Source organism: Talpa occidentalis, unplaced genomic scaffold (assembly GCF_014898055.3).
Source record: "Talpa occidentalis isolate TD23 unplaced genomic scaffold, MPIMG_talOcc4v2.1 talOcc4.4, whole genome shotgun sequence".
In the NCBI taxonomy this organism is placed as follows: domain Eukaryota; kingdom Metazoa; phylum Chordata; class Mammalia; order Eulipotyphla; family Talpidae; genus Talpa; species Talpa occidentalis.
In genome coordinates this window covers 146107849-146131480 of record NW_023604295.1, presented here as the reverse complement: position 1 = coordinate 146131480, position 23632 = coordinate 146107849, and the positions used below count along the sequence as shown (strand labels likewise).

General features: G+C 47.8%; 1 protein-coding gene across 1 annotated transcript in view; it reads right to left on the bottom strand.

Annotated features, from left to right (window-relative positions):
• Positions 1–6027: 6027 nt before the first annotated feature.
• MTMR9 (myotubularin related protein 9) overlaps positions 6028–23632 on the bottom strand; it is a 29128-nt gene continuing 11523 nt past the window's right edge. The window contains exons 3-10 of the mRNA XM_037526547.2: positions 20270–20395; positions 17666–17839; positions 15846–16063; positions 14977–15138; positions 14199–14340; positions 12294–12514; positions 11336–11487; positions 6028–10858 (exon numbers count right to left, since the gene is read on the bottom strand). Of these exons, the coding sequence (XP_037382444.1) occupies positions 10695–10858; positions 11336–11487; positions 12294–12514; positions 14199–14340; positions 14977–15138; positions 15846–16063; positions 17666–17839; positions 20270–20395 (1359 nt within the window). The 3' untranslated portion in view covers positions 6028–10694. The remainder of the gene's footprint in view (positions 10859–11335; positions 11488–12293; positions 12515–14198; positions 14341–14976; positions 15139–15845; positions 16064–17665; positions 17840–20269; positions 20396–23632) is intronic.

Genomic DNA, 23632 nt, shown 5'->3' with positions numbered 1-23632 from the left:
TGAGGGTGGGCCTGGCCCAACATGCCAAGAACCAGAGGGGGGATGGCTGTGTAGGGGACAGTCTGATATCTCTCTCTCTCTCCAGCCCTCAGACTGGGACACGGGTCTCCTGCCTCCACCTGGACTAGAACCACATCCATGGACTCTCCAGGGTCTCCAGGCTGCACATCTGGAAACTTCTTGCTTCCTAACCAGTGAGTCAGTTCCTTATAATCAATCTCCTGTTGCATAAATGGGTAAAGATCGGGTGGAGAGAGAGATCCTATTGACCTTTCTCTGGAGAACCCTAAGTCTTTTGAAGTGAACCCAGCAACTCTGGCAGACGGGACGTTACCTGATCTGGGGCAAGCTCCCACACAGAAGTAGCCCCAGAAAATACTTTCTCAATGGAAAGACTTAACATTGACATGACTCTTTATTGAAATATTTGTGTTTATGAACAGAGTCAAAATATTCCTCAGGTAAAAACGATGGAAAAGAGGCCCCTGTACCCCTTCCCATCTTAGTGCTTGTCGGTTCCATACAACAGAAAATCCCTTTTTTATTAGGCTGCAGGATCTCTGTTGCATGCGTGTGTAAACAGGGTCTACAGAAGAAATGTCTCTTTAGCACGGTTTGTTTATATTGAATTGGCGATTGCTGTGGTGGGCAGAAATATCAGGTGAGGCTGGAGGCCCCGGGGGTGCAAGAATCCACCAGGGACGGAGTGGAGAACAGAAAAGGTGGATTTGTTGAAATAGCCTGCAAGGGAGCAGGGGAGCCAAGGGAGCGGTCTGTGCAGGAAGGAGGGTTGGAGTCTTCTACACAGTGTGAAAGTTTTCTAACTTGGGGCACCAGTTCACACCAGTTGTCTGCTGCGATGTCTCGTCTTGGGCACCGGCCTTTGACGCAGAATGGGCCCGGGCCCCGCGTCTGCACTCCTAGAGCGGGGAGGTTTTTCTGGTTGTGGTGGTCAGTCTTATGGCCTGGTCCCAGGCGGCCCTGGCCGTTCCTTTACCTACTCAGGGCTCCAAGCCTGCCTGTTGGGCAAGGAGTGGGGGCTTAGTGTTTAACCTCATTAAGTAGTGCCCTGACGGTTACCATGCGCCTTTATGGAGGGGTATTTGTGAATAATGCAGAAAGAATCAAAATATAAAACTGTCACTTGGACAGCTGCACTTTTAAAAGGTCTGTGTCTGAATGATGGATGGATAGGAGCAACACAATGATTGTTGGAAACAATGTTTACAAAGGTTGCCTCTGCCTTTGTGTTGAACAATATATGACAATTAAAAAAAAATAAAACAAAACCCTCTGGATTCAGTGGAGAGGGTTGAAATCACAACCGTGACCTGCTTTCCATCCAAATTCCTTGAAGTGACTGTAGAGGCATTGAAAGAAGCGGCAAATAGCGTGATTAAGAAGAGGATGAGAAATGGTCGCAGACCGAAGTCAGCATTCTTGAAGCTGGAAACTGATGACAGATACATGTTTTACCAGACCTGAGAAAATGGAGCCCCAGCTGTTGGGTGGAGAAAGGTGAGAGCAACTGGGCTCACAAGACACGGGTGCGGCCCTGTGCTGCCTGGCACCTCAGGTGGCAGCTGGGAGTAAGAACAGGCCGGGTTGCATGCTTTCACAACAGGAAGTCGGATCCTGGAGATCCCCCTTCCCTACTCAACACAGGCTTGGCAGCTGTGGGCCTTTGGCGCCCGGCGCTCAGGCCCGAGTCCCACGGCCAGGGCAGCGAGCTGCCCTTGCACTGGCCGGAAGTGGCTGCAGAGCTCTTGATCTCCGAGGCCCCCTGGAAACTGTCAGCCTTCCCAGGCGCCAATGAGTGGGGCCTGGCTCAGCATTGGAGGTGCAGACTTGACTCAGGCCTCCCCCTTGGGAGAGGCGCCTTGCGTGCCCAGCCTCCTTGGCCCCCCCCCCAAGCTCTTCCCGGGGGGGCAGCCCCTGGATCTTGGCGGTTTGTCTCCCCTCTGGTGCACGTGAATCTTAACAAGGTCCCCCCACTACTTAGTGCCTGCTCCCCAGATCCAACAAAAATGATGCATCGACTTGTGGACCAGCCTGTGTGTATAGTGGAGGTGGGCACTGTTTTCCGGGAGGGGGCGTGTCACTAGTTCGTTCAGTTTTGCCGCCAGAACTGCCCAACTCTGCGTTCGTTACACGGCAGAGGCAGCTGTGAACACACACACAGACGGTCAGTTGTGTTTGCCGACTTCGAAAGGCAGCAGCTAGCCCAGCCACCGTGGGCGCGGCTTCCAGGCCACGTCCACACCCTCACCTCTCCCCTTCCTGTCCTGCCACCTGTATAAACCCCACCCCCTGGCCGGGCCCGAGTGGCCCTGGCGAATCAAGTGTCCACAGTAGTCAGTCTGTTAGATCACCAGAGAGGATCCGGACCTGACTCTTACCTGAGAGTCCTTCCACCATCACACGTTTGAATGTGGCTCATGTCGCAGGACAGTGAGCTAGTGACAGTTGTGGCAGGGGGTGGGGCGCTGGTTTTGCATTGTTTTGACCTCAAGACACGCTGTAGTGTGTGTGTGCACAGAGGTAGGCCAGGCTGGGCTTTGGCTCTCCCGTGCACACAAGGGCTCAATGACCTCATTGAAATTCTTGTCATTTGGCTTTTTGGTCATCGGTGAGTTGGAAAGACTGAGCGGCCGCGGGGTCCGTTTCACATGACTGCCTCACTGGCTCTGCCCTCCTGCTGACTGGCGGGGGGGGCCCTGAGGAGCCGGGCTCACTGTGCATGGAGTTCCTGAGCAGCAGAGGAGCGACTCAGCGGCCAGCCCCGGGCACTAGCCACAGGTGCTGTCAGGGCAACATCCAGGCAAGCTGGCCATGGCCCTTCCCCAGGGCTCTGTGGCCCTGGAGCTGATAGGCCAGGCGTTCCTGTGGACAAGGCAGGCAGCCAGCGGGGTACTGGGGACAGAGGGAGTTCCCCATGTGACAGGGAAAGGGCAGCTACCATGGGTCTTGTTCTGGCCTCCCAACCTCATGTACATGGGGCTCTGAATGTTAATGCTGACGCATCCAATAAAACTTTATTTACAAAAATGGGCCATCGGTCAGAGTTGGCCTGCAGGTCTTCGTTTTCTGATCCATTTCACAAAGCAGCCAGACCAGCATCCCTTCTGACTCTAGTGTGACAGAATGAACAATGACCGTAGGCCTGCGGGAAGGCCAGGAATGAAGGCTGAGGATCACGCCAGGGCCGCTCGCCCTGCTTCCTGTTCTTCCTGAGGGGCACTGGAAAGAATAAATCAACGGGATAATTTTTTTTATTATTTGTTCCCTTACATCATTGTTCATTTTGGGGACCATATCTTCTCCCCTCAGGTGTGGTCCCCGTAATTCTCCCACCACCAAAGCCCCCTAATCCATCACCACAGTCCCTCGTGCTCGTCCCTCCCTGTTCTGACCCCTCCCTCCACATCGTCTCTGGCATTTGTTTCTGTCTTTTCCAGTGTGGGCCAGTGTTGCTGGGGTGAGGTGGCATCTCGTTGTGGTTCTGAGTTGCGTTTCCCCGCTCATAAGCTGCATGTTTTTTCTTGTGCCTGTTCTGGATGTGTACATGTTTGCGCACCGTCAGAGGCTGTTGTTGTGCTCTGGTACAACATGGGACAGCAGGTGGCCTCATGTGGGACGCCCCATCACGTGTTGGCTCTCGTGTTCTCGATGGCTGCGCTAGGGCTTCCGGAGCCGATCAGGACATTTCTGCCACTCGGAGGACATTGCATTTCTTGGACTTAAGAGACTCATGTCTTTCTTCAGGTTGGAGGTGTTCTCAGCCCCTCATCGTACAAAGAATCGTTCTGTCCCTTCCTCTCTTTGACGCCCACGATCCCGTTGTCCACTTGATGGTGTCCCATAGGTCTCCCCTGCCTGCCCACTTTGTTCTTTTTCTTTCTGCTCCTCAGCCTGGATCTTCTATTCTCCTACCACCTTCTGCCTGGTCAAATGCGCTGCTGAGCCCTTCTTGTAAATTTTTCATTAAAGTGCTTCTCTCCAGTTTCAGGACTTGGTTCCTTTTTTATAATTTTTATCTTACTGGTATTTGCATTTTGTTTGTACATTTTCCTGGTTTCCTTCAGCTGTCTGTTTCCTTTTAGCTCTGTAACTCGAAGACAGTCTTTTCCAGTAAGTCCAATGTTAGAATTTCTCAGGGGTAGGTTCTTACAATTCATTTTGTTCCTTTGCATGGATGTTATCTGTTTCTTTGTGTGCCTTGTGATTTGTTTTGTTTAAAAATGAACATCTGGCCGTATGAGGTGCTAGCACGGACACTGGTATTCTCATCATTCCCCAGATGTGCTGAGGGATTTTTGTTTCATTTTTATTTTTCTATTCTGTAAACATTAAAATTTTCTTCACACAAACCTCACATATCACTTTGCTCTATTGGAGGAACAGTGTTGGATCCTGCATCTTTCCATGTTTACATTGGTCCACAAATCGTTTCTTTCAGAACCGTTTCAGAATCGTTTCTTTCAGATTTGTCTATCAAATATATTGTTTTCAAATTTATTAATTTTGGCTTTCAGTTTATTTTTAAAAAGATTTATTTATTTATTTATACAAGAACCCAGGGTACAGGCCAGATTTGCTGGAGGCTGAGAGGATTCACCAGACACAGAGCGGGGAACAGAACAGGCAGACTGACAAAATACACTGCTGAGGGGAGCAGCGGGCTAGACAAAAAAAGTCTGCCATACCATGTGGGACCCTCGCTGGCCAGCCGGGATCAAAACGGCGCTGAAGAGGCTGTGGACAGCTTCACAGCGCTGTGCTCAACTGCCTGCGCCACCAGGGGAGGCCCTTGGCTTTTAGTTTATAATTCCTTTTTATGCTTTAGAGAAAGAGAAATTAGAAGGAAAATTGTGTGTGAGAACTGTTTTAAATTTAAAGGAAAGGTAGTATTTTCATTCATTCATTAAATAATTTATAATGCCTGCTATGTTTTAAGTTGGATACTAGACAACAGGAAAATTAAAATATATATTTTTATACTGAGAGAGAAGTTATTTCAGCATTTAAATCCTACTAGAACTACAGGGATGCTCTGCTAGAAATTCTGAACCAGAATTTTGGTCACACTGGCTTTCCCTGGCTCCACCCATCACCACCTTATATGCTCCCTGGTGTGTCGGTCTGCCCTGTTGGTACCATTTTCATTTCTGAAATAGCTTCTCATCTTAATTTTACAGCTTGAATGGGCATAGTCTGCTGTTTTCTGTTCACTTTGTGCCTTACATTTTTAAAAAGTAATTTCAGGCTTACACAAGAAGTTTTTGTCTCAACCCCCCACCCCCTACATAGTTTAAAAAAAATACAAACTCTGCAGAATGTTCAATTGACCTTTGCTTGGTACTTCCTCATAATTCAATTCAGATTGTGGTTTTGTTAGTTTTTACCAAAATACCACAGAAATGATACTGTGTTCTCAGTGGATGGTGTAGGAAGGCAGAGGGCATGAAGCCCTCTGGCAGTATTGGTCGTGCTGGGACAAGGCGGCATCTACTGGGTTCCTTCACTGTAAGGCTACTTTCCCCATGGTCACTACCAGTATTTTATGGAAAGATACTTCGAGACCGTGAGCTTTTCCTCATAAACTTCTACCTGCTAGCTTTAGCGTCTGGGATGACTGGCCCTCTGGTCTGTCCCGGGCTCTCCCTTTGCTCTCACTGGCTTCGCCATCTCATGGGCCCCAGCAGGCAGCAGGCAGGACGCACTCAGTTCTCGGGAGGGGTCTGTGCGTAACGAGCTCTGTTGCTGACCCTCCACGCTTCAGCAAAATGATAGTGATAATGTACTCACACACCAAACAGTGTAAAAGCAAGTGTTAAAAGTGTTAGAGGAAAATGTGAACAATCTCCATGAAAAGTGCGTGGGAGATCATTGTACTATTTTGCAATTTTTTTTGCATGCCTGGCTTTTTTCCAAATATAATGTCAAAGAATGTAGCAGTTTTAATTGAGATACCATCAAAACCTTCACAGATACTTGAAAAAAATCAAAATCAGCCTAGAGATTTAATTTACAAGCATTTGAATATATTCAAATTTTATTACCGTTGTTTATAGAAATTTAACACTAGCATCTGTGTAACACCCTCTGAGGCAGAGGGAGAACACCACACACAGTTCTTGCACACTAAGGTAACAGTACCGTTGTCGACAAGACGGATTCAGTTAAGCACACTGGACAGAGCAGCCAACTCAAGGTGAAGATTCCAGTTTTAGAACACAAGTGAATCTATCATTTAGCGAACATGACAAGTAATATTAAAACGGCACACAGACTTACAGAAATTCAGAATTTCCCCCTCCAATTAAAAGTGGAGACAGGTTTGCAATATAGAAACCTGAACATTACAGCACTCAGGGTCGAGCAAAGCACACATACAGACACACTTGCCACACAGTGCAATTTTATTGTGTAAGACATGAATAATAGTGCACTTAAGTCCAAGAGTCACATTCAAATATATCAAGAGTGCAGTCCAGATACCCGGCTAGCGAAGAAACACACATTCTTTTTAACTAAGTTGTGCAAGGACATCATTTTAGTGTGGGTGGTACTGGATCCACAAAGACTCTGAACAACAGAACTCAGGTGCATTTCTGTTGACCAGCCCACCTCTCTAATAGGTGCATTTTTAAAAAAGAAGCAAATGTCTTGGGCAGACAGACACGAGGCAGTGTTGTAACGACTCATTTTCTTACATGTCACCAGCTAGTTGTCTGCAGCCTCACACCAGAATGGCTCTTGGTCAGGAAGCCTTGTCAGAATGGACTTTCCAGGACAATGTAGTAGCTGCAGTGAGCCCCAAATCTTTCACCAAATTCAGCACAAACTAGTTTTGTAGAGTAGCTCAAGAGAGAAGACAAGGTTTCCAACAGGGAATGCAGACAAGTTCAGACTTTCTAAGGCCTAGTCCTAGTAGAGCCTCAGGGGTCTCTTGGGGCATTTGGTTTAAGGAAGAAACTGCAGACACTGGATTTTAAAGATGCAGTGAAGGTAGAAGTTGTTTTATTCAAGGAAACAAAAGTTAGAAAACTGAGACCGTGAACACACAAGCGTTTCATATTATCTAAGACTAAATATTAATGGGACGTGTTCTTGTCAGGGCGGTGAGGTGCATAAAGTGACTGTGGCGCTGGTAGGAGAGGCGCAGGCCAGGTCAGAATCAGCAGCCCTGACCTGTCGCTGGAAGGCGCTCAAACCTGGCAGCAGACTGGATGGTCTCACTGTGCTAAGCCTCCAGGCGGCCAGGACATCGCTGATTCCGCCTAGTGTCATTCCGGCCCAGGAAATGCCTTCCTCATGAGGAGCGTGCTAATGCCCCCTTGTGGTTTTCGGTTCCTTCCGTTTGGGTTCACAAAGACCGAAACTTATGCCTCAGGGTAAGGTCAGATGATGAGCGAGACTGGTGTTCTAATTAAAACTGGCAAAGTAGCTAATCCTGAAGCCAGGCAACTACAAGAGTGACATCTGTAAGCAAATTTGCTTTAATGCAGCAAAATCTTCCCATTTTTCTCTACAAGAAACAACTACTGGTCAGTTCTTTTCCAGGACAGTGATTTTTAAATTTGATACAACTACTGACTGAATCAAAGATGAAAATCTCATTAAATACCATCCTTTAAAATGAAAAGCAATGATATTTCATCTCTATAAATCACACCTTAGAATTTAAAGTTTTAAAATTCCCCATTTGGGATCTTAAGTGTCTACTGTCTTCCAAAGTTTTCCCAAAAATCATTTTCAAACCTTGCTTCATAGTCCTAATTTTTCTTGAAAATAAAATACATTTATCGGTACTTTTAAAACCTATGTTACAATTTTTCCTTTCTTTTTCCTGTTTAATAAAATCAAAATGATAAACTTTTCATTAACTATTGAAAAAGTATTACCACCAAAAGTTTTAATATTTTTGTATGATCAGTGAACTCTGTTCTTCTGATTTTAAAAAAAAAGTAATTTAAATTAAAGGTTTCTTGAACTGCTGACAGATGATTCTAACAGATTCTTTTTAAAAAAAAAAAAAATTCTTTGTGGGGCCTACTTTTCACATCCCCAAACTGCACACCAGCTTTCCTGGTCATGAGTAAGGAGCACGTCACCTGCATCCGAGTCCTCCCCCCGCCCCATTACTGCCGGCTCTTCCATGGCTTTGCTCGCTCAGTGGTTCTGCCACTGTTCTCAAGAAAAATTTTAAAGTCACATTGACTGAAGACAAGTCTCCACACTTAATGTTTAACAAGTATCTTCTCGTGACGATGTCCAAGGTGTTCTTCCCATCCAGGGCACAGGTGGATAACGTAGTAGTGTCTCTAAAAGCCTCTTTGAATGATGATGATTATGCACTTCTGACAGAGTTCTCGTGTGGGGAAAACCCAAATATTTGCATTATTAGATGACTCCTTTACAAATACACTAATGCCAAAGTTTGCTTTTATGACCCGTAAACATAACTGAGGTTTGAGCGTCCTGACAACCGAGAGTCTGTCTCAATAAGAACCCAAGGCTGCTCGCAGTGCTCTGGGCGTGCACCAGGAAGTGGGCACAAATCGACAGCACCGGTTTCTCTGTAACAAGCCTAGTAAAAGCCCTCTTCGGGGCTCCATCCAGTGGCCAATCACATAACCAGGGGGTCCTTCTAAAGATGCAGTGAAAGCTCTGGAGCTTGAGCCCACTGTAGAATCTCCGGTCCCTTTCAAATTCCACATAGTTATCCAAAATCGATGGCTCACAAAGATGAGCCTCTCCCTGCCTAAAGAAAATGATAAAACCTAACGCTGTCCCTACAAAGGGGCCGCTCTTTCTGGCTGCTTGTGTCTATGCAGTGTCTTTTGCTTTTCTGTCCCTTTTCTAATAAACCTGCTCTTTAAATATAAAAGAAAAAAAAATAAAGATGCAGTAAAAGGATCTCCAGCTGGTTTTCCTTTTGGGTCCACAAGCTAAGAAGGAAAGGACTCTCTCTTCATATCTAGTCTTGAGACATAGGAGGAAAAAAGAGGGGCTGCGTGCACAAAAGCAGCAGGTCGTTTTGAGGGGCCGTAAAAAGCTGGGATGTTTGCTTTTTATAAAAACTAACACAGGCGTTTAGGGCAATGCAGAGCTGTGGCCAGCAGAGCGCGGCTTCCTTGCCTGGCCAGCCGTGCCGCCCCGGCACCCCATGGTGCCTCACCACAGCCAAGAAAATACCCAAGAATAGAGCTGAGGTTGGAGGAAAAGGCAGGCGAAGTCACCAAGAAAGTTTCGACTGTGGGTTGTCGTCTGGCCTTTTGCTACCAGTCTGAGGAAATGGGAAAAGGGTGCAGCTTCGGCAGCTGGGGACAGGCACCTCTCGAAGGCTCTGCCAGTGGCCACAGACTTCGCTAGAGTAGATTTTTTAAAATTCTGTTTTTAGCTCAATACATAGATCTAAAGCAGGTTCAGTTTGGGAGTGGTTTACACTGAATGGCTGTGTACAGATGGGGTGAAGTGCTAAAAAGGTTACTCTTCAACTCTCCCATTAAAGAAAAACCAGAGTTGGTCGCATCTAAACCAAGCAGGGCCACGAGCCGAAAGGTACGGGCAAGCTGCGCACTGCGGCCACCCCGTCCGGAAGAGCCCCGCACCCCAACCTGCCTCTGGAAGCTGAGATGTAACAGCTGAGTCGTGTTCACAAACTTTCACCTCCACTGAGTTCCACTGGCCTCACACTGAATGGACACCAGCAGGCAAGATAAATTGTCAAAAGGCTTAAGCCAACACGAAAGTTTTAACCTCAATATTAGTAAACTCTTAAAATACTTAAAATCAGACGAAACAATGAATACACACACATGTAAACCAGTGCAATAAGAACTTCAGACAAGGGCAGTGCATCTCTGGTTTAAGGAAAACATATTTGTAGCTTAATTATGACAAATTACCTCTAAATGATGGTTTAATGTTACACCCAGCATTTGATACATATTTAAAGGTGGGTTAAAAGAAATATCTGAAAACCAACCCAGCAGTTAACACCACCATATCAGTAACAAATTCCTACTTTATTTCTATATTGCACATTGTTTTAGTGTCTACTGTTAAAGTGAATTTACTTCTGAATGTAAATATCAGAGGACTGTGCCTGTTGCCTTGGAAAACAGTTTACCTGGACTAAGTATTCAGATTTTTTCTTGACAAACCAGAATAAGAATGGATTCCACTTTTTCAGTCCGATGCTATTTTAACGAGAATGGCTATTTTATGGGACAAAGATATTGGAAAATGCATGTTAAACATGAAAATCTTGATTTATCAACCATTTCAGTTTTGAAAAATACTTTTACACTTGCAGTATTTTTTAAACTAACAAATCCTCCCTCGCGAGATGAACGGCAGCCTGCCTGATCTGGAGTGCTATCTGCAGAGTGGACAGAGAGAAGCAGCTTATGATGAAACGGCGTCTAACATGAATGGCGCTAAATAGGTCACCTATTTTACATAAAATGGCTAGCACCTCCTTCCTGTTCCCCAAGTGAGGAGGCCTAACAGGCCACACGATACATGAGTAGTTATAGTAACTTTCATTCGTAAGTAATGGGAAATCCACGACACTATGGGGTCCCCACATCTAAAGCCCAAGTCCCAGGTTCGTGGGTAGAGGTGACCTCGGGGCACAAGGGGGCGGTGGAGCACTGGTGGCTGGGGAGGGCGAGGGCACGCTCTTAGGGACTCGCCTGTGGCCCATCCTCCGTTTCCAGTTCTGCCAGCTGCCTCCTGAGGACGTTCACTTTTGCTTGCAATTCCTTGTTATATTCTATGATGTTAACCATTTCCTCATATGCTTCATCCAAATGCCGGGAGGATCGATTCCAGCGCAGGAAGATACCTGTAGGGCCCAGGAAGGGTAAACAGAAGGGACAAAGCGACATCAGTGGGGTTAATGGTAATATATAATTCCTGGGTTATATATTTTTTTCTCTTTTCCCCACACTTCACATCTGTGCTCTACTAGACCCTGGCAGATGCAGGCATTCTGTGGCGCTGAGAGAACGTGACTGAATGCAGGCTCTGAGAGGTCCCGTTTCCATGCACACGCTCACTGTGCTTGCAAAACCCACTGTCCTGAGAAAGGTCAAAAGTCTGTTCTGAGACATGTGCTGGGGAGCAAGCGACAGTCACAATGCCACAGGCGTTTCCTTACAATTCAGGGCTTATACCCACCCTTGTGTGACCTCCTACACATGGGAATTCACTTTTACTGGAAAGTGAGAGTAAACGCAGAACCATACAAATCATCGTCCCTTAAAAAGCTCTCTTCAGAGTCCCCCTGTGCTCGCAGGGTCAAGAAGGCCGCCAGGCTTACCCTCCCACAGCTGAAGACTCTGCGGGGCCACCGACGGCCAGATGACAAGGTTGTTGGCTTCAAAGAGAGGGTTGGTGAGTCTGCTCAGCTCGCTGGGCTGATTGACCCAGGACCACAGAGACATCGTTTTCTGCTGGAGCTTCAACTTACATCTGATCAAGACAGAAAGTTGCCATTCAGGCAATTAGTTTCTAACAACTATTAAATGCTCCTCCTACAGGGACACTTTTCTCTGTACAGGTTAGGGAGGCAGAACCTAAGACTTTTAGCAGGGGAACAAAATGTAAAATAAAAATATTTTGAAAAACCAATCAGCATTACAACAAAACAAATACTGTCTTACAGGTTTCCAAAACCAACGAGAGGGTTAAAGACAGAACCTGCTTGTGCCAGATTCAGAGTTAAACGTTATTACCCAGACATTCCTGCACACACAAGCCCTTTGCTGTATCTGGGGTTGCATTTTAGTTTAAAGAAAAACTTCCTGACATTTGGTTGTTTCAGAGAAGACTAAGTATAAACTGGACTAGAAAGACACAAGAATTATGCGTGGAATTATCATTGAAAACAGAGGGTAAGTCAAATCTTAAAACTTACAATGTTTAAGATTTGTTTTTTTAAAAAATATATAATTGCAGTTAGCACAGAAAAAGCAACTGACATCCTTACATGGCAGGAACACTGAACAAACTAAGACTCCAGGGAATCTCAACAAGCTGAAGGGCACATAAAAACCCACAGCTGACATCAGCTCAGCGGGAAGGACAGACACTTCCGCCTGAGAAAAGGCAAAGATTGCCAAGGAAGAACAACTATATTTGCAGACAAGATCCTGTTCACAGAAAATCCCAGAGAACGCACATGCATGCACACGCACACACACACACTACTAGAGCTAACACTGCTAACACTGCAGACACTGCTTTCAGGAAGTGGCCCCAAGGAGCGGTGTACCCACCTTTCACTTTCATTGTTGCCCAGAAATGTTCCAAACTGTGAGGCGTAAGCGTGCTCAAAGAGCAGGATAAGGAAATTCTCATTAAATTCGAAAGAACACGGGAACTGCCGAAGGATCTGCCACACACAGTCCAAGAAGAGGAGGAAGACGGGCGACTCCCACTTCTGCCTGCTGCTGCAGTAGGCCGACTGCGCGCAGCGCTGCTGGAACGGGTGGCCGGCCTGGGGACAGGGAGATATGTCACGCCTGGGCGGCAGGTGGGGGCATGTTCTGCTGCCATTTTCATACCATGCAGTGGGACTCGTTCAGCAGATAATCCTGCAACTAGGGCGGCTGCCATTTAGATGTTTTCTTAAACCCATTTTTAGCAACTAAGGGAAAAAGACACAATTCCAAATCCTCATGAGGTATGCCGTTAAGACGTCACCATTGGAACTGCTCTGCCCTTGGAATAGCAAATGGAAGAATAATGAACTTCAAGAATGATACACATATAAGCTTTCTTTCCAGGCCTGTGAAATTTGCAGCAGAGTCTGAGAACACAAGCTCTTCAGGTGTGGTTACGGCCTCTGTTTACCCAAAACATTGGTCTGTTGGGAGCTACATTGCCTTGCCACTAAATGGAGAGATGTGGGCGTCTCATCGACAAACTTCAAAGGTTCTGGTATTAAATCTTTAATGACAGGGGAAGAGAGTAACTGTCGTGAAGAGACCTGCATGAATACCTTCACAGCAGAGATAAAACTTGTGCTTGGTTTCCCTCTTCTCCCAAGAACTGGAAGAGTCTGCCATCTACTGACCAAAGAAGATCTGAGGGTGTCAGCTGGCCTCCCCCAGAGCCCCAGGATAGACCCTCCCACAGATGGCAGCCTTTGGAAGGTCACACACCTGCTCTTCTTTGGTCTTCTGACTGCTTTATCTGACATAGCCAAAGCCACGAGCACTTCCCAGCGGCCAATGGGACCTTCAGACCCACTAAAATGGCAATAGAGAAGCCAGGAGGCAAACTCGTCTGTTTGCTGTGCCTCATGTGGACTATGGCTGAGGAGATCGTCACCTAACATGGAAGGTGTGTTTAGGACAGCCTGACTTAAACAAAGATAAAGACCAGCATCAGGCAGGGTGGATGTCTGTGTAAGAAGGGCTAGTAATAACTCGCAACTGTATCGACAAGGCCAGAAATGATTCCTTTCCAGGGATTCTCTCACCCTCAAGATAGAGCTATACAGTTGTTTCCAGCCACAACTGCTGACTGAGTTACAGTCTACACTGCATTCAGGTCACCTGTGTCAGCTGCACGTCAGCACTGTGACAGCACCGGGCTATGCCCAGGAGACAAAGAGGAGCTGGCCTGGTCCCCTGCCCTCACTGCATCTGGGTCCAGCTCAGACAACAGGGGCACACAGAATGGTGGACTTTATCCGTGACGGAGGGTAAGGTCCCACAGATGTCTGAAGGCAGTGGCATTCAGCTGGACCTCGGAGGACGAGGATTTCACCTGCTCCGGGAAGAGGACAGGGTGGAGTGAAAGGCAGAAAGAGCTAAAGTGTCTGCCTGGCTGCTACAGCACACCGCCACAGCCCTGGCCACCGGCCACACCCACACGTGCAGTTGGCGTCTTTTACTCAGGCGAGACTAAGTGCTGTGAGACAGAACTGCTCACGTTCCCTGCTCCTCCCCTGTAGGTAACGGGTGCAGCCAATGAGAGTCTGTTAAGGGACTCAAACGCCCAGTGAGCTATACAGGCAGAAAGAGATGGGGTGATGAGAGGCTCCCTGGGCGCCGGTGGCTTCTCAGGAGGGAGAGTTAGTGAAGATCGCGATCACTGAGAAGAAGACAGGGTGACGGCCCCAGAGTCTCGCGCACTGCACCTGCCGCCCCACTGTGTATGGCAGCTTCCCTCACCTGCAGCCACTCTCTCTCCACGAGGGCCTCAAAGCCACGGATGGTCCTGCTTCTTGGTTCCAAGATGATCTGGGCCAGGGAGGTTACCTGAAGCGTAGAATCAGTTCCTTCTGTTCCGTGAATCAAGACGGATGCTCCTTCCCTGAGAGGAAAACCCAGAGCACAAGTAGGGTAGCCGACACTGTCACTCAGCTCTGTTACCAGCAGCATCACCACGCACAGCACTTCAAAGTCCTGTGCATGCTGCTCTGTCCAGGAGACTAGTGGGGGCCTAAATAAGGGGCTGAAGGGAGCTGCCCGTGGGGGAAGTAAAACTACAATGAGTCCCAAATTTAAATGGAAGAACCCCTTCAAGTTATAACAGATCTCACACCTTTCGGCTGAGAATTTCCTCCCTTTACAAAACTGAGAAACAGTTCTCACCACTCACAGCAGGCACATAAGCCTTTTCTACTTTAATAGTTCACCTGAGCCTTTTTTCATCAAACCCAGAAACAAACGCTTAAAGTTCCTTTCCTGTATCTTTTTATTTTTTTAAAGTATTATTTCTTTAAAAAAAATTTATTTATATTTGTGTAGAACTGGGGTGCAGGCCAGATGTGTGGGGGATGCAAGGATTCACCAGAGACAGAGTAGGGAATAGAACAGGTGGATCTACTGAAATACACTGCTGAGGGGAGCAGTGGGCAAGACAGGAGAGGTCTGCTGTGCATGTAGGTCAGCAACCAGGCTGTCACCGTGCCCCCCGCCCCACTGACCTGCACAAGGTGCTCCTCACCTGTCCACACACTGGGCTGCGAGGCAGGCGGTGGTCAGGATCTCTTTGATGTGCGTCAGCCAGTTGGATGCCTCCAGTTTGCTGAGCCATCGGTCCATGTTATGTGTCTGGTCGTTACAAGCTTCTACAAGTTTGACGAGGCTCTCCTGCAGAACGTGATACCTTTCAAAAACAAGAAAAAGGAAACAAACAATGAAGAAAACAAACCAAAACTCAGCCTTCACTATATCCAACAGCAAAAATAGTGCCAAATACTAGAAACACGTTACCTTGCTAAGGATTAAAGGCCAACCTGTCAGGCTCAGCCCTCTCCCATGGCTAAAGGCGAGGAGGGGCTGGGTACCGCATCCCGCGGCAGGCAGGATAGCATGCTGGCACCTGCAGCCCTCTCCCAGGACCCTACCCTGGCCACCTCCTACCACCCCCATTCTCAGGAGCTGCCCTGGGCTAGCTCAGACCCACTGTCTTACCAGCTCCACCTCCCACCCACACAGAAGACTTAGTGGCTACCGATGTCAAGCATCAGCAAGAGATGACACAGGCAGGGGGAAAAGGGTGTGCGGAGGTGGTTTGGGGGAAATAAGCCTCTCTTTTGACTTAGGAGCGTGTGGATTTCAGGAGTCTGGTGATGGCTGGTACAGGAGTGTAAGAACAGACCTGCTGGTGATGAGACTCAGCTGACTGAGAGAAAGCAAGCAGCCTGACTCAAACTCCCCGCGGCCTTTTGTGATTTCTTTCTGCTTATCTGAGAGGACACACCTTGTCCTGCCAATTTCTGACTATGCTAACGTGTAGGAGTGTTTGAAAACTTGTGAATTTTGAACGTCATTAGCTCTCAGTAAGTCCATCCTGTCCCCAGAGCCTATTACCTCTCAATGGACTTGTGGATCCGCCTCCACTGGGGATAGTGAGCTTCCTGCTCGAAGCCGCCCCCTCTGGCCCGGGCCTGCTGGGCCACGTTGAGGGCCCGGGTGTCCACTATATAGCCGCGCTTGCCTGCCCTGAGGGTGGCGTTTATCAGCTTCTCGTCTTCCTTGCACCGCCTTCCGTTTGTGCCCGTGAGGGGCTGGCTGCTTCGCATGATGACCTCAGAGCAAATATGGATTACAATTTAGTAACAGTTGCTTTTGAAGTTTCTGAAGACAGAAATGAATTAGCTGTATTAAGAGTATATCAAAAACAATCATGTGACACTTGGAAATGGATTTAATCCTAAAACAAAGATATTTCTATATGTTGACAACAGTTAAAAACTGTAAAGCAGAAGAAGCCTTGCACTGCTACTTGATTTTTCTCTGGATGCTTCCACGTGATACAGTACCCGCTGCAGATCAAACATTGTTACTCGATTAGTCAGTGAGCGGGATACCCAGCAATCAGGCCTGCAAAGGAGATAGACACAGTGGCCTAAGAGCTAGGAAATTTTTTGAACTACATAAACTTGGCAGATTTTATAAAGAGTTATATAGACAAAAGGCAACAATGGCAAAATTTAAAAAAATTATGCACTATTCTTCATGGTGGGGGAATCATTTTCAATCTCTGAAATGCTGCTTATTCTCCAGTGGCCTCTCCCACCCTTCCAGTGCCTGAGACGTAACTACTGCATAGATAGTTGGTGGCGTAAAGACCTGCCACTTTGAAAGGTTTGGTTTTCAAATTTCTCTGAAGAAATCAACACCTAATATACTGACCTTTTCCTTGGTAGATGGTTTAAGAGTTATTTCAAGACACCCCAAAATATATACGGTTATCTTAATAATCTTGAAATTTAACCTGACCAACAGAAGTCACCTAGAGGATGACGAGGGCTCGCTTACAGACAGGGCTTGTCATTTAAACGGACTGACAGTGCATCTAACTGAGTCAGCGGTCACAGTGGGAAGCAACGCCCCCACGCAAGCCAAAGGGGGACCTGATGCCAAAAGCAGCAAATTGTTAGAGACCTTGTCATTCTAAATGTTCCCATGTGACCAGGGGAAAAGGAAAATGGAACGTGGTTACAACTTACCCACTAATTACTACTGGGTCAAAACAAGAAGCAGAATTTACGGGCTGAGAGAAAGCAGGAGGGGAACAGATTTAGGACATGTTCAGGGAACAGACAGGCAAGGCAGCTCGCTGCGCCCGGAGTGGACTCTGGTTGTCATCAGTGACGCGCGCATCTCTCCTCTTTTTCTTACATTGTGGTTTATTTTTGTGCAATAGTTGATTTCTCTGCTTGTGTACAGGCCCCGCAAGTCTCCCGTCACCATGTCACCCATGAACCTTCACCCTATCCCGTGGTGCGCTTATGTTCGTCTCTTGTTCCTTTTGCAAGTAAACAGTCTGCTTAATCCGCCTCTCACAGGGAAATGTGGAGAGAGTAATTGGAGTGTTTACCATTATTCTGCTCACAGAAATTTATGTTTCTATCTAAGCGTGTCATTTTATGTGTCAACACTGGCTTCCTCTACTGAGTCCTGACGATGAACCCACCTGGGGTTCCCCAAGGCCGGGTGGCATCACAGGAGGAATTCAAAGTCATGTCCCGATCACAGAATACACCCTCCTTCTGATTCTCTAAAGTTTAAACAGGTGTACGTTTAGCAGGAGTCACTAATCACTTCAGCGTGAGGAAGGGAACGTTTCTAAGAAAAGTTCCTCAGACCAGGCCTCTCCGCAGTCCGGCAGCAGCACTGGGACTCACCATTCCGTTCTTTTTATGGTAGTAGCTGAGCACAGGGAAGCGGCCGCCATGGCGAAAGGCAGCTACCTTCCGAAGTGCCTCGTCGTCGATGGACTTGGGGACGAGGACGACGGGCGGGTAAGAGGGGCAGACCGCGAACTCCTTGTTGACACAGCTTAGCCTCCATTCACTGGTCTGAAAAACACAAAAGCACCTCAAACCTGAGCAATGGTCTCAATGCCAATAAATAATCTGAAATATTTTAAAGGCCCTGATAGACCAACTTTCACACAGTGGAGAAGCCAGCTCAGAATTTAGCCAAAGGGTACAGGGCCCACCCTCACACTTGCAGAGAAAAGCAGCTCCACGATTCCAAGTCAGTTTCCTGCATCTCGCGATCACCCTACAAGCTCTTCCTCACCGAGCAATAACCACCGCTCTGCGACTCCCTCTATTGGCTTGACTATGATGTCGCTACAGGTTCCTCACTCACAGGCGTCCTGTCAGACACTTGAAAGACAGTTGTTTCTGCCTCAGCCTTTTACGCTCCAGAGTGACTACGGAACACGCCCATGATTGTCAGGGCTGACTCATCTGTCCTTCGCAAATGGCGCTCAAACAGTGCAGCCGCAGGAAGGCTGACGGCCAGAGGTGCCCGCGTCAAGCCCTTGTTCCTCTCTGCTATTCGCAAACGGAGAAGGCTGTAGACACACGGGCACATCTTAACACAAAGATGACCACGCCAAGAAAAGTTATACTCCGGCGTCAGTGAGGTGATTTCTCACTCTGGGTGCACGGGACAAATGCAAACAATATACTGTCAGATCACTCCTTATTTCAAACATCAGAATTGAAAACAACTTGAAGAATATATAAAAGATGTATAACATCTTTTATGGTACAAAAAGAATTTATGTAAATTTTGGTATGTTCCAGTAAATTAGAGTTGGCCACAGACAAGCTGGGGTTGGCAGCACCCAGAAGACTATTGTAATTTTAATTTTTTTTACTTTACAACATTATCCGTGTTGCCAAGCTCAGCCTCTTCATGCTGTTTCCAGACACACACGTCATCACTGTCAACACCCCACGTTGACGCAGACCTTTCAAGCAGCTTGAACTCTCTTTAGGATGGACTCAGGGACGTGGGCCTCAGAGGCCCTTTGCATTTGCTGCCTCCAGCGCCAAGCTGGGTCTGTCCCCGCCGGGCACACTTTCTTTCTGCCTTTCCCACCTCAGAGGTCTCTCACACAGTGAGTAGGTCACCAGCCCTTCAGTTCCACTTCCTGGCACCCTTCCCGCACGTGACCCCTGTACTGATCAGCCACTTCTTTATATTGTTACAGCGGCCTCTTCAGCAGCTTTGTAGCACTTTGCATCAGAATTGATTTTCTATAACGCAAATCTAATAATGTCATTTCCCCTGTGCCTTGTGGATGCTTTTGTCAGCACTTACTTTACTGTACTCAATCATTTAGATTATTATTAGACTTTGAACAAGTAGAAGGACAGGCCCATGCTCTGCTCATCTTCCCAGAATTCAGCAATAGTAAAACTTCAAGCCAGGGCTTTAAAGATGTTCTCATTAAATCTCTGGGTTACAGAATTGCAGGAAAGTAGCAGAACTTAAAATATACAAATTACTTAAATAATCAGCGTAAACCAAAAACTGAATACAAACTAAAAAAAAAAGCATTGCCTCTAAGTAAAAATAAGCATTACAAAAATGTACGCAGAATCATTTAATAACACAAGATTTTAGTTTATTTCATTCATACTTTACTTAACAGAACAGCTAACACAACTTAAGGTTGCCTTGGAGTGTCACTTAATCTCCAATCTACACTGATATGGGGGCCTCGTTTCAAAGAGAATTAATGACAACTGCAGGCTCCACTGAGGATGGCCAGGGCAGGGTGGGGCCCAAGCTCAGTGTCAGGAGATAAGGTTGAAAGAAATGCCAGTATTTCACCTACAGCAAAGCAAGCAGGCGGGGGCTCTCGACCTGAAGGGCAGTTCCTGGAAGGGGCCACAGGACGTGGGCCCTGTCCTCACTCACTGCTGCAGGGACTGTCAGTTACAAGAGCCTACGCCCTTCCCCTCGAGCCCTCTGGCCATTCAGAGGCGTGAGGACGAAGGGAGAAGCAAGACAGTGACACGGGAGAATGAAAGCTGCTTCTAGTTACGAGATCTTGGTGACCCAGAGGGAAAACGCAACCTGAGTCCCCGGAAACAAAGGTGCTCAGGGACTCGCAGATGCGGCGCAGCGGCTCCACAGACGGCTCCGGGGCTTAGAGCCCAACCACGGCACAGAAAGGTGTTTCTGGGGAGACACTTTAAAGCACCCCACGGTTCACTCAGAACATGCCAGGACTATATGAAGAGCTTAGTGTTTATCAATGTCATTCTCAAAACTGAAAAGGCAACATCTGGGCAGAGCAGGAGAGACGCGGCCTGTGCCGAGTGCTGGACAGTCTGCTCGCCAGAGGCCGCAGCACTGTGATACCTGCTTCTCCAGGCACAGGGGAGCCGTGCACCCCGCCACTGCCGAGGGAAGGGCCATTTGCACAGGTGCAGCAGGGGGCTGGCTTACTTCTCGTTGCCCACGGTTCTGAAGTTACTCACAGCAGCAGAGTGGAGCTCAAACTCTTGCTCAGGCAGGAAAGAGTGCCAGCCGTCCTCTATCACCTCAAACATGGGCCGGTAAAAGAACGGGTACATCAACGTGATGGAGTCCAGGGTGGACAAGGCCTGCGGGCAAAAAGAAAATGAAGACGGGAAGGGACACAGCACAGTCTGAAACGTCTGACTCACGACTTGGTCACGGCCTGACGGTCACGGACACCAGTCGACTTCTCCAGCACCGCATTCAGCGCTGGACACAGCGGTCATCTGATCCCAGCTGATTCTCATGACCCCGACACCCCCGAGGGACCTGGTGCTCAAACCGACTAGGTGGGAGGGACAGACACTGAGCTGAGCCTGTTCCAGGCATCGTCAACCTCGATGCTCCCAGCAGCCTCAGCAGGTGGGCCCGGGCCCCTCCCACTTCCCAGCCGAGCTGGTCACGTCATTTAACTGTTACGGGGTCTGGAACCAGAGTCCAGCAGTCAGACCCCAGTGTGACTCTGGCCCCGAAGCACAGGCACCTTTCACCTGGCAGCCTCCTGATGGGGAGCCATGGCTGGGAGAAGACCACCGAGTCCCGCCGGCATAATCCAAACTGCGCTGAGATGGAGAGTGGGGCCGATGCGCTAATACCCCCAAACTCTCAAGAGTGAAGCTGCTCCCCGTGAGGACATCAGGCTCACAGAAGGACAGGCGTGCACACACTGGGAAGCACGTCCCCTGAGTTCCCACGTCCAGTGCTCGGAGTTACCTGGTGTTGCCATTGAGAACAGCCACGCTCTCACTTAGCCAGCTTCACGCACACAGTATAGCGCTGCTGCCCGCCTCCACCTAGCGATACACCAGGCCCCCCAAGCATCTCCTAGCTGAAGGTCTGTACCCTCTGCCAGCCTTTTCCTATCTCCCCATCCCGGCACTGTTCTCCTCCACGAGTTTGACTCTTGGCCTAGACGTCACGTAAGTGACGCGGCAGAGCAGTTGCCCTTCTGTGTCTGGCTCATTTGGCTCAGCAGTGTCTTCCAGGTCCGTTGATGGTGAGGCGGCACTCTCTTGAGATGGTGGCAAACAGGACCCTGCACACATCATAGGCCAGGGCACACCCATGTGCACACATGTGCATATGCCCTGGCTTCCATACCTCAGCTATTAAGAATCACTATCAATCATGAAAGCGGAGTGCTGCTAGCTCTGCGACAGTGATTTTGTCTTCTCTGGGTAGATCCCAGAGGGGGATGGCTGCGTCCCATGGCAGCTTATTTTGTTTCTGGTGGAACCTCCACACTGCTGTCCATAGCGGCTCCAGTCGTCACCTTAAATGCCAGCTGCGGCCGTGGGCCCAGGCGACAAGACAAGCTCACTTTTCCGACTTGTCAGACTACAGCTTATGTCACTCGGCTGGAACTTGTCCTTCAACACATGAGTGCTAAAAGAACTAGAAACATTTCAACTCCAAAGGCAGTTGAAAGAAAGAAAAATGTCATCAGACTTTCTGCCAGGCTTTGGGAAGTGAGAACAGGCCTGCCAGCCTCCTGTAGGGCCCTCAGGAGGCAGCAGGGACGCTTGGGACTTGGACTCTTGAGGGCAGAACCGTCTTTTATGAGCGTTCACTGGTTACTCTGAAACCGTGTCAAGATGCAGAGAGGGCGGGAAGGATTGGGTGCCAGGGAGAGGCCAGAGGCCCAGTTCACTGTGCGCATTCAATGAGCTATGAAGACGTCGCTACAGTCCCTCTGAGGTCACATTAGGAGAATGGCTCGTAACTTCCGGCTTCACTGCAGCCATTAAGGGCTTCTGGATAATGAGTCAGTTTCGATAGAGCTCTAGGTAATATTTCTGGCTAATTAAACAATGATTAGCGTCAGCTCTAACAATGCTAAGTTAAGGCAGCCAGAAACTGGGTAGTGTGCTTTGCCCTGTTTCTGCACCACGGTGAGTATCTGTGGGCAACCTCCCCAAGGCACGCTATCCAGGTTTCTTACAAGTTACAAAGGGATAGAAAAGATGTCAGTGTAATCCCATCCCACAACTGAAACACGCAAAACCCCAGGCTCAACTGAAGTGGTATTCTCTGGTACATAGCAGGACGTGACCTCAGGATACCAGCCCAGAGCCTGTGCATTGCTCGCCCTGGTTACCAAATGTGACCAAATCAGCACGGCCATGTCCCTTCCAAGTGACAGACAGTTGGCTCATCTTCTCATTTCCTAGATTAAAATTTAGCAAAGGCAGAAAGAAAAATGTTACCTGCCATTGTCTAGTACCACAATAGTTGTTCTTCTCAAAAGAGAGAAATAAAACAAATAAAAACAAAAAGCAAAATCCTCTTACAGATTTTACGCCTTTCTTCTCCCTCTTAATAGTTAAGCAACAGCAGTTTTTTTAAGACAAATCCTAGATTAGTCAGACAGAAAAAAAAATCTGTGTGTCTCTGTAATTATCTAAAAAATACTGCAAACATAAAGTTAATTGCTATAATTTCATGGTAGTGATCTAAAATAAGGCAATTTAAGAAGTGTATACCAAGATAGTTGGTTAGAAAGGGGAATACAATAGTGTGAGTTTTTCACTTTAAATGTTAAATTACCCAAATAAAGTTTACATTATTTGTAACCTAACAGAGTCAACACTGTTTATGCAGATATAAAACAAACACATCCTGTCTTAAGCAAACCTGACATAGGGAAATTCAAACTCACTAAAAACCAAAGAAGACAATATTTGGTGACAATTTCTTGCTTTATAAAAGTAGTGACGGGCCTCCCCTGGTGGCGCAGGTGGTTGAGTGCCACACTGTGATGCTGTCCGCAGCCTCTGCAGTGCTGGTTCGATCCCAGCCGGCCAGCAAGGGTACTACATGGCGCAGCAGACCTCTCCTGTCTCACCTGCTGCTCCCCTCAGCAGTGTATTTCAGTCAGTCTGCCTGTTCTGTTCTCCGCTCTGTCTCTGGTGAATCCTCTCACCCTCCTGAGGATCTGGCCTGTACCCCAGTTCTTGTATAAATAAATCAATCTTTAAAATAAAATAAAAGTAGTGACTTTGGAAGGCTCGCCGTGCAGACACCTGCAGTGGGGTCCTCTCCTGGAGAGGCTGCAACCTGGGTGAGGCCTGAGGATGCGGTGGCGGGTGAAGCCAGTCACCAACGCACAACTACTGTGTGCGCCCTAAGCCGTGATTGTTACAGAGACAGAAAGCAGAGGGGGGCTGGGTTGAGGGGGGTCGTCGTTTCACGGCCAGAGTTTCAGTTTTGCAAGATCAGAGGCTCTGGAGATCTGTGGCCAATGATGTGCGTTCACTTAACACTACCGAATTTTACACTTAGAAATTGTTAAGGTGGTGTATTTGCAGGTTTTTCATCACAAT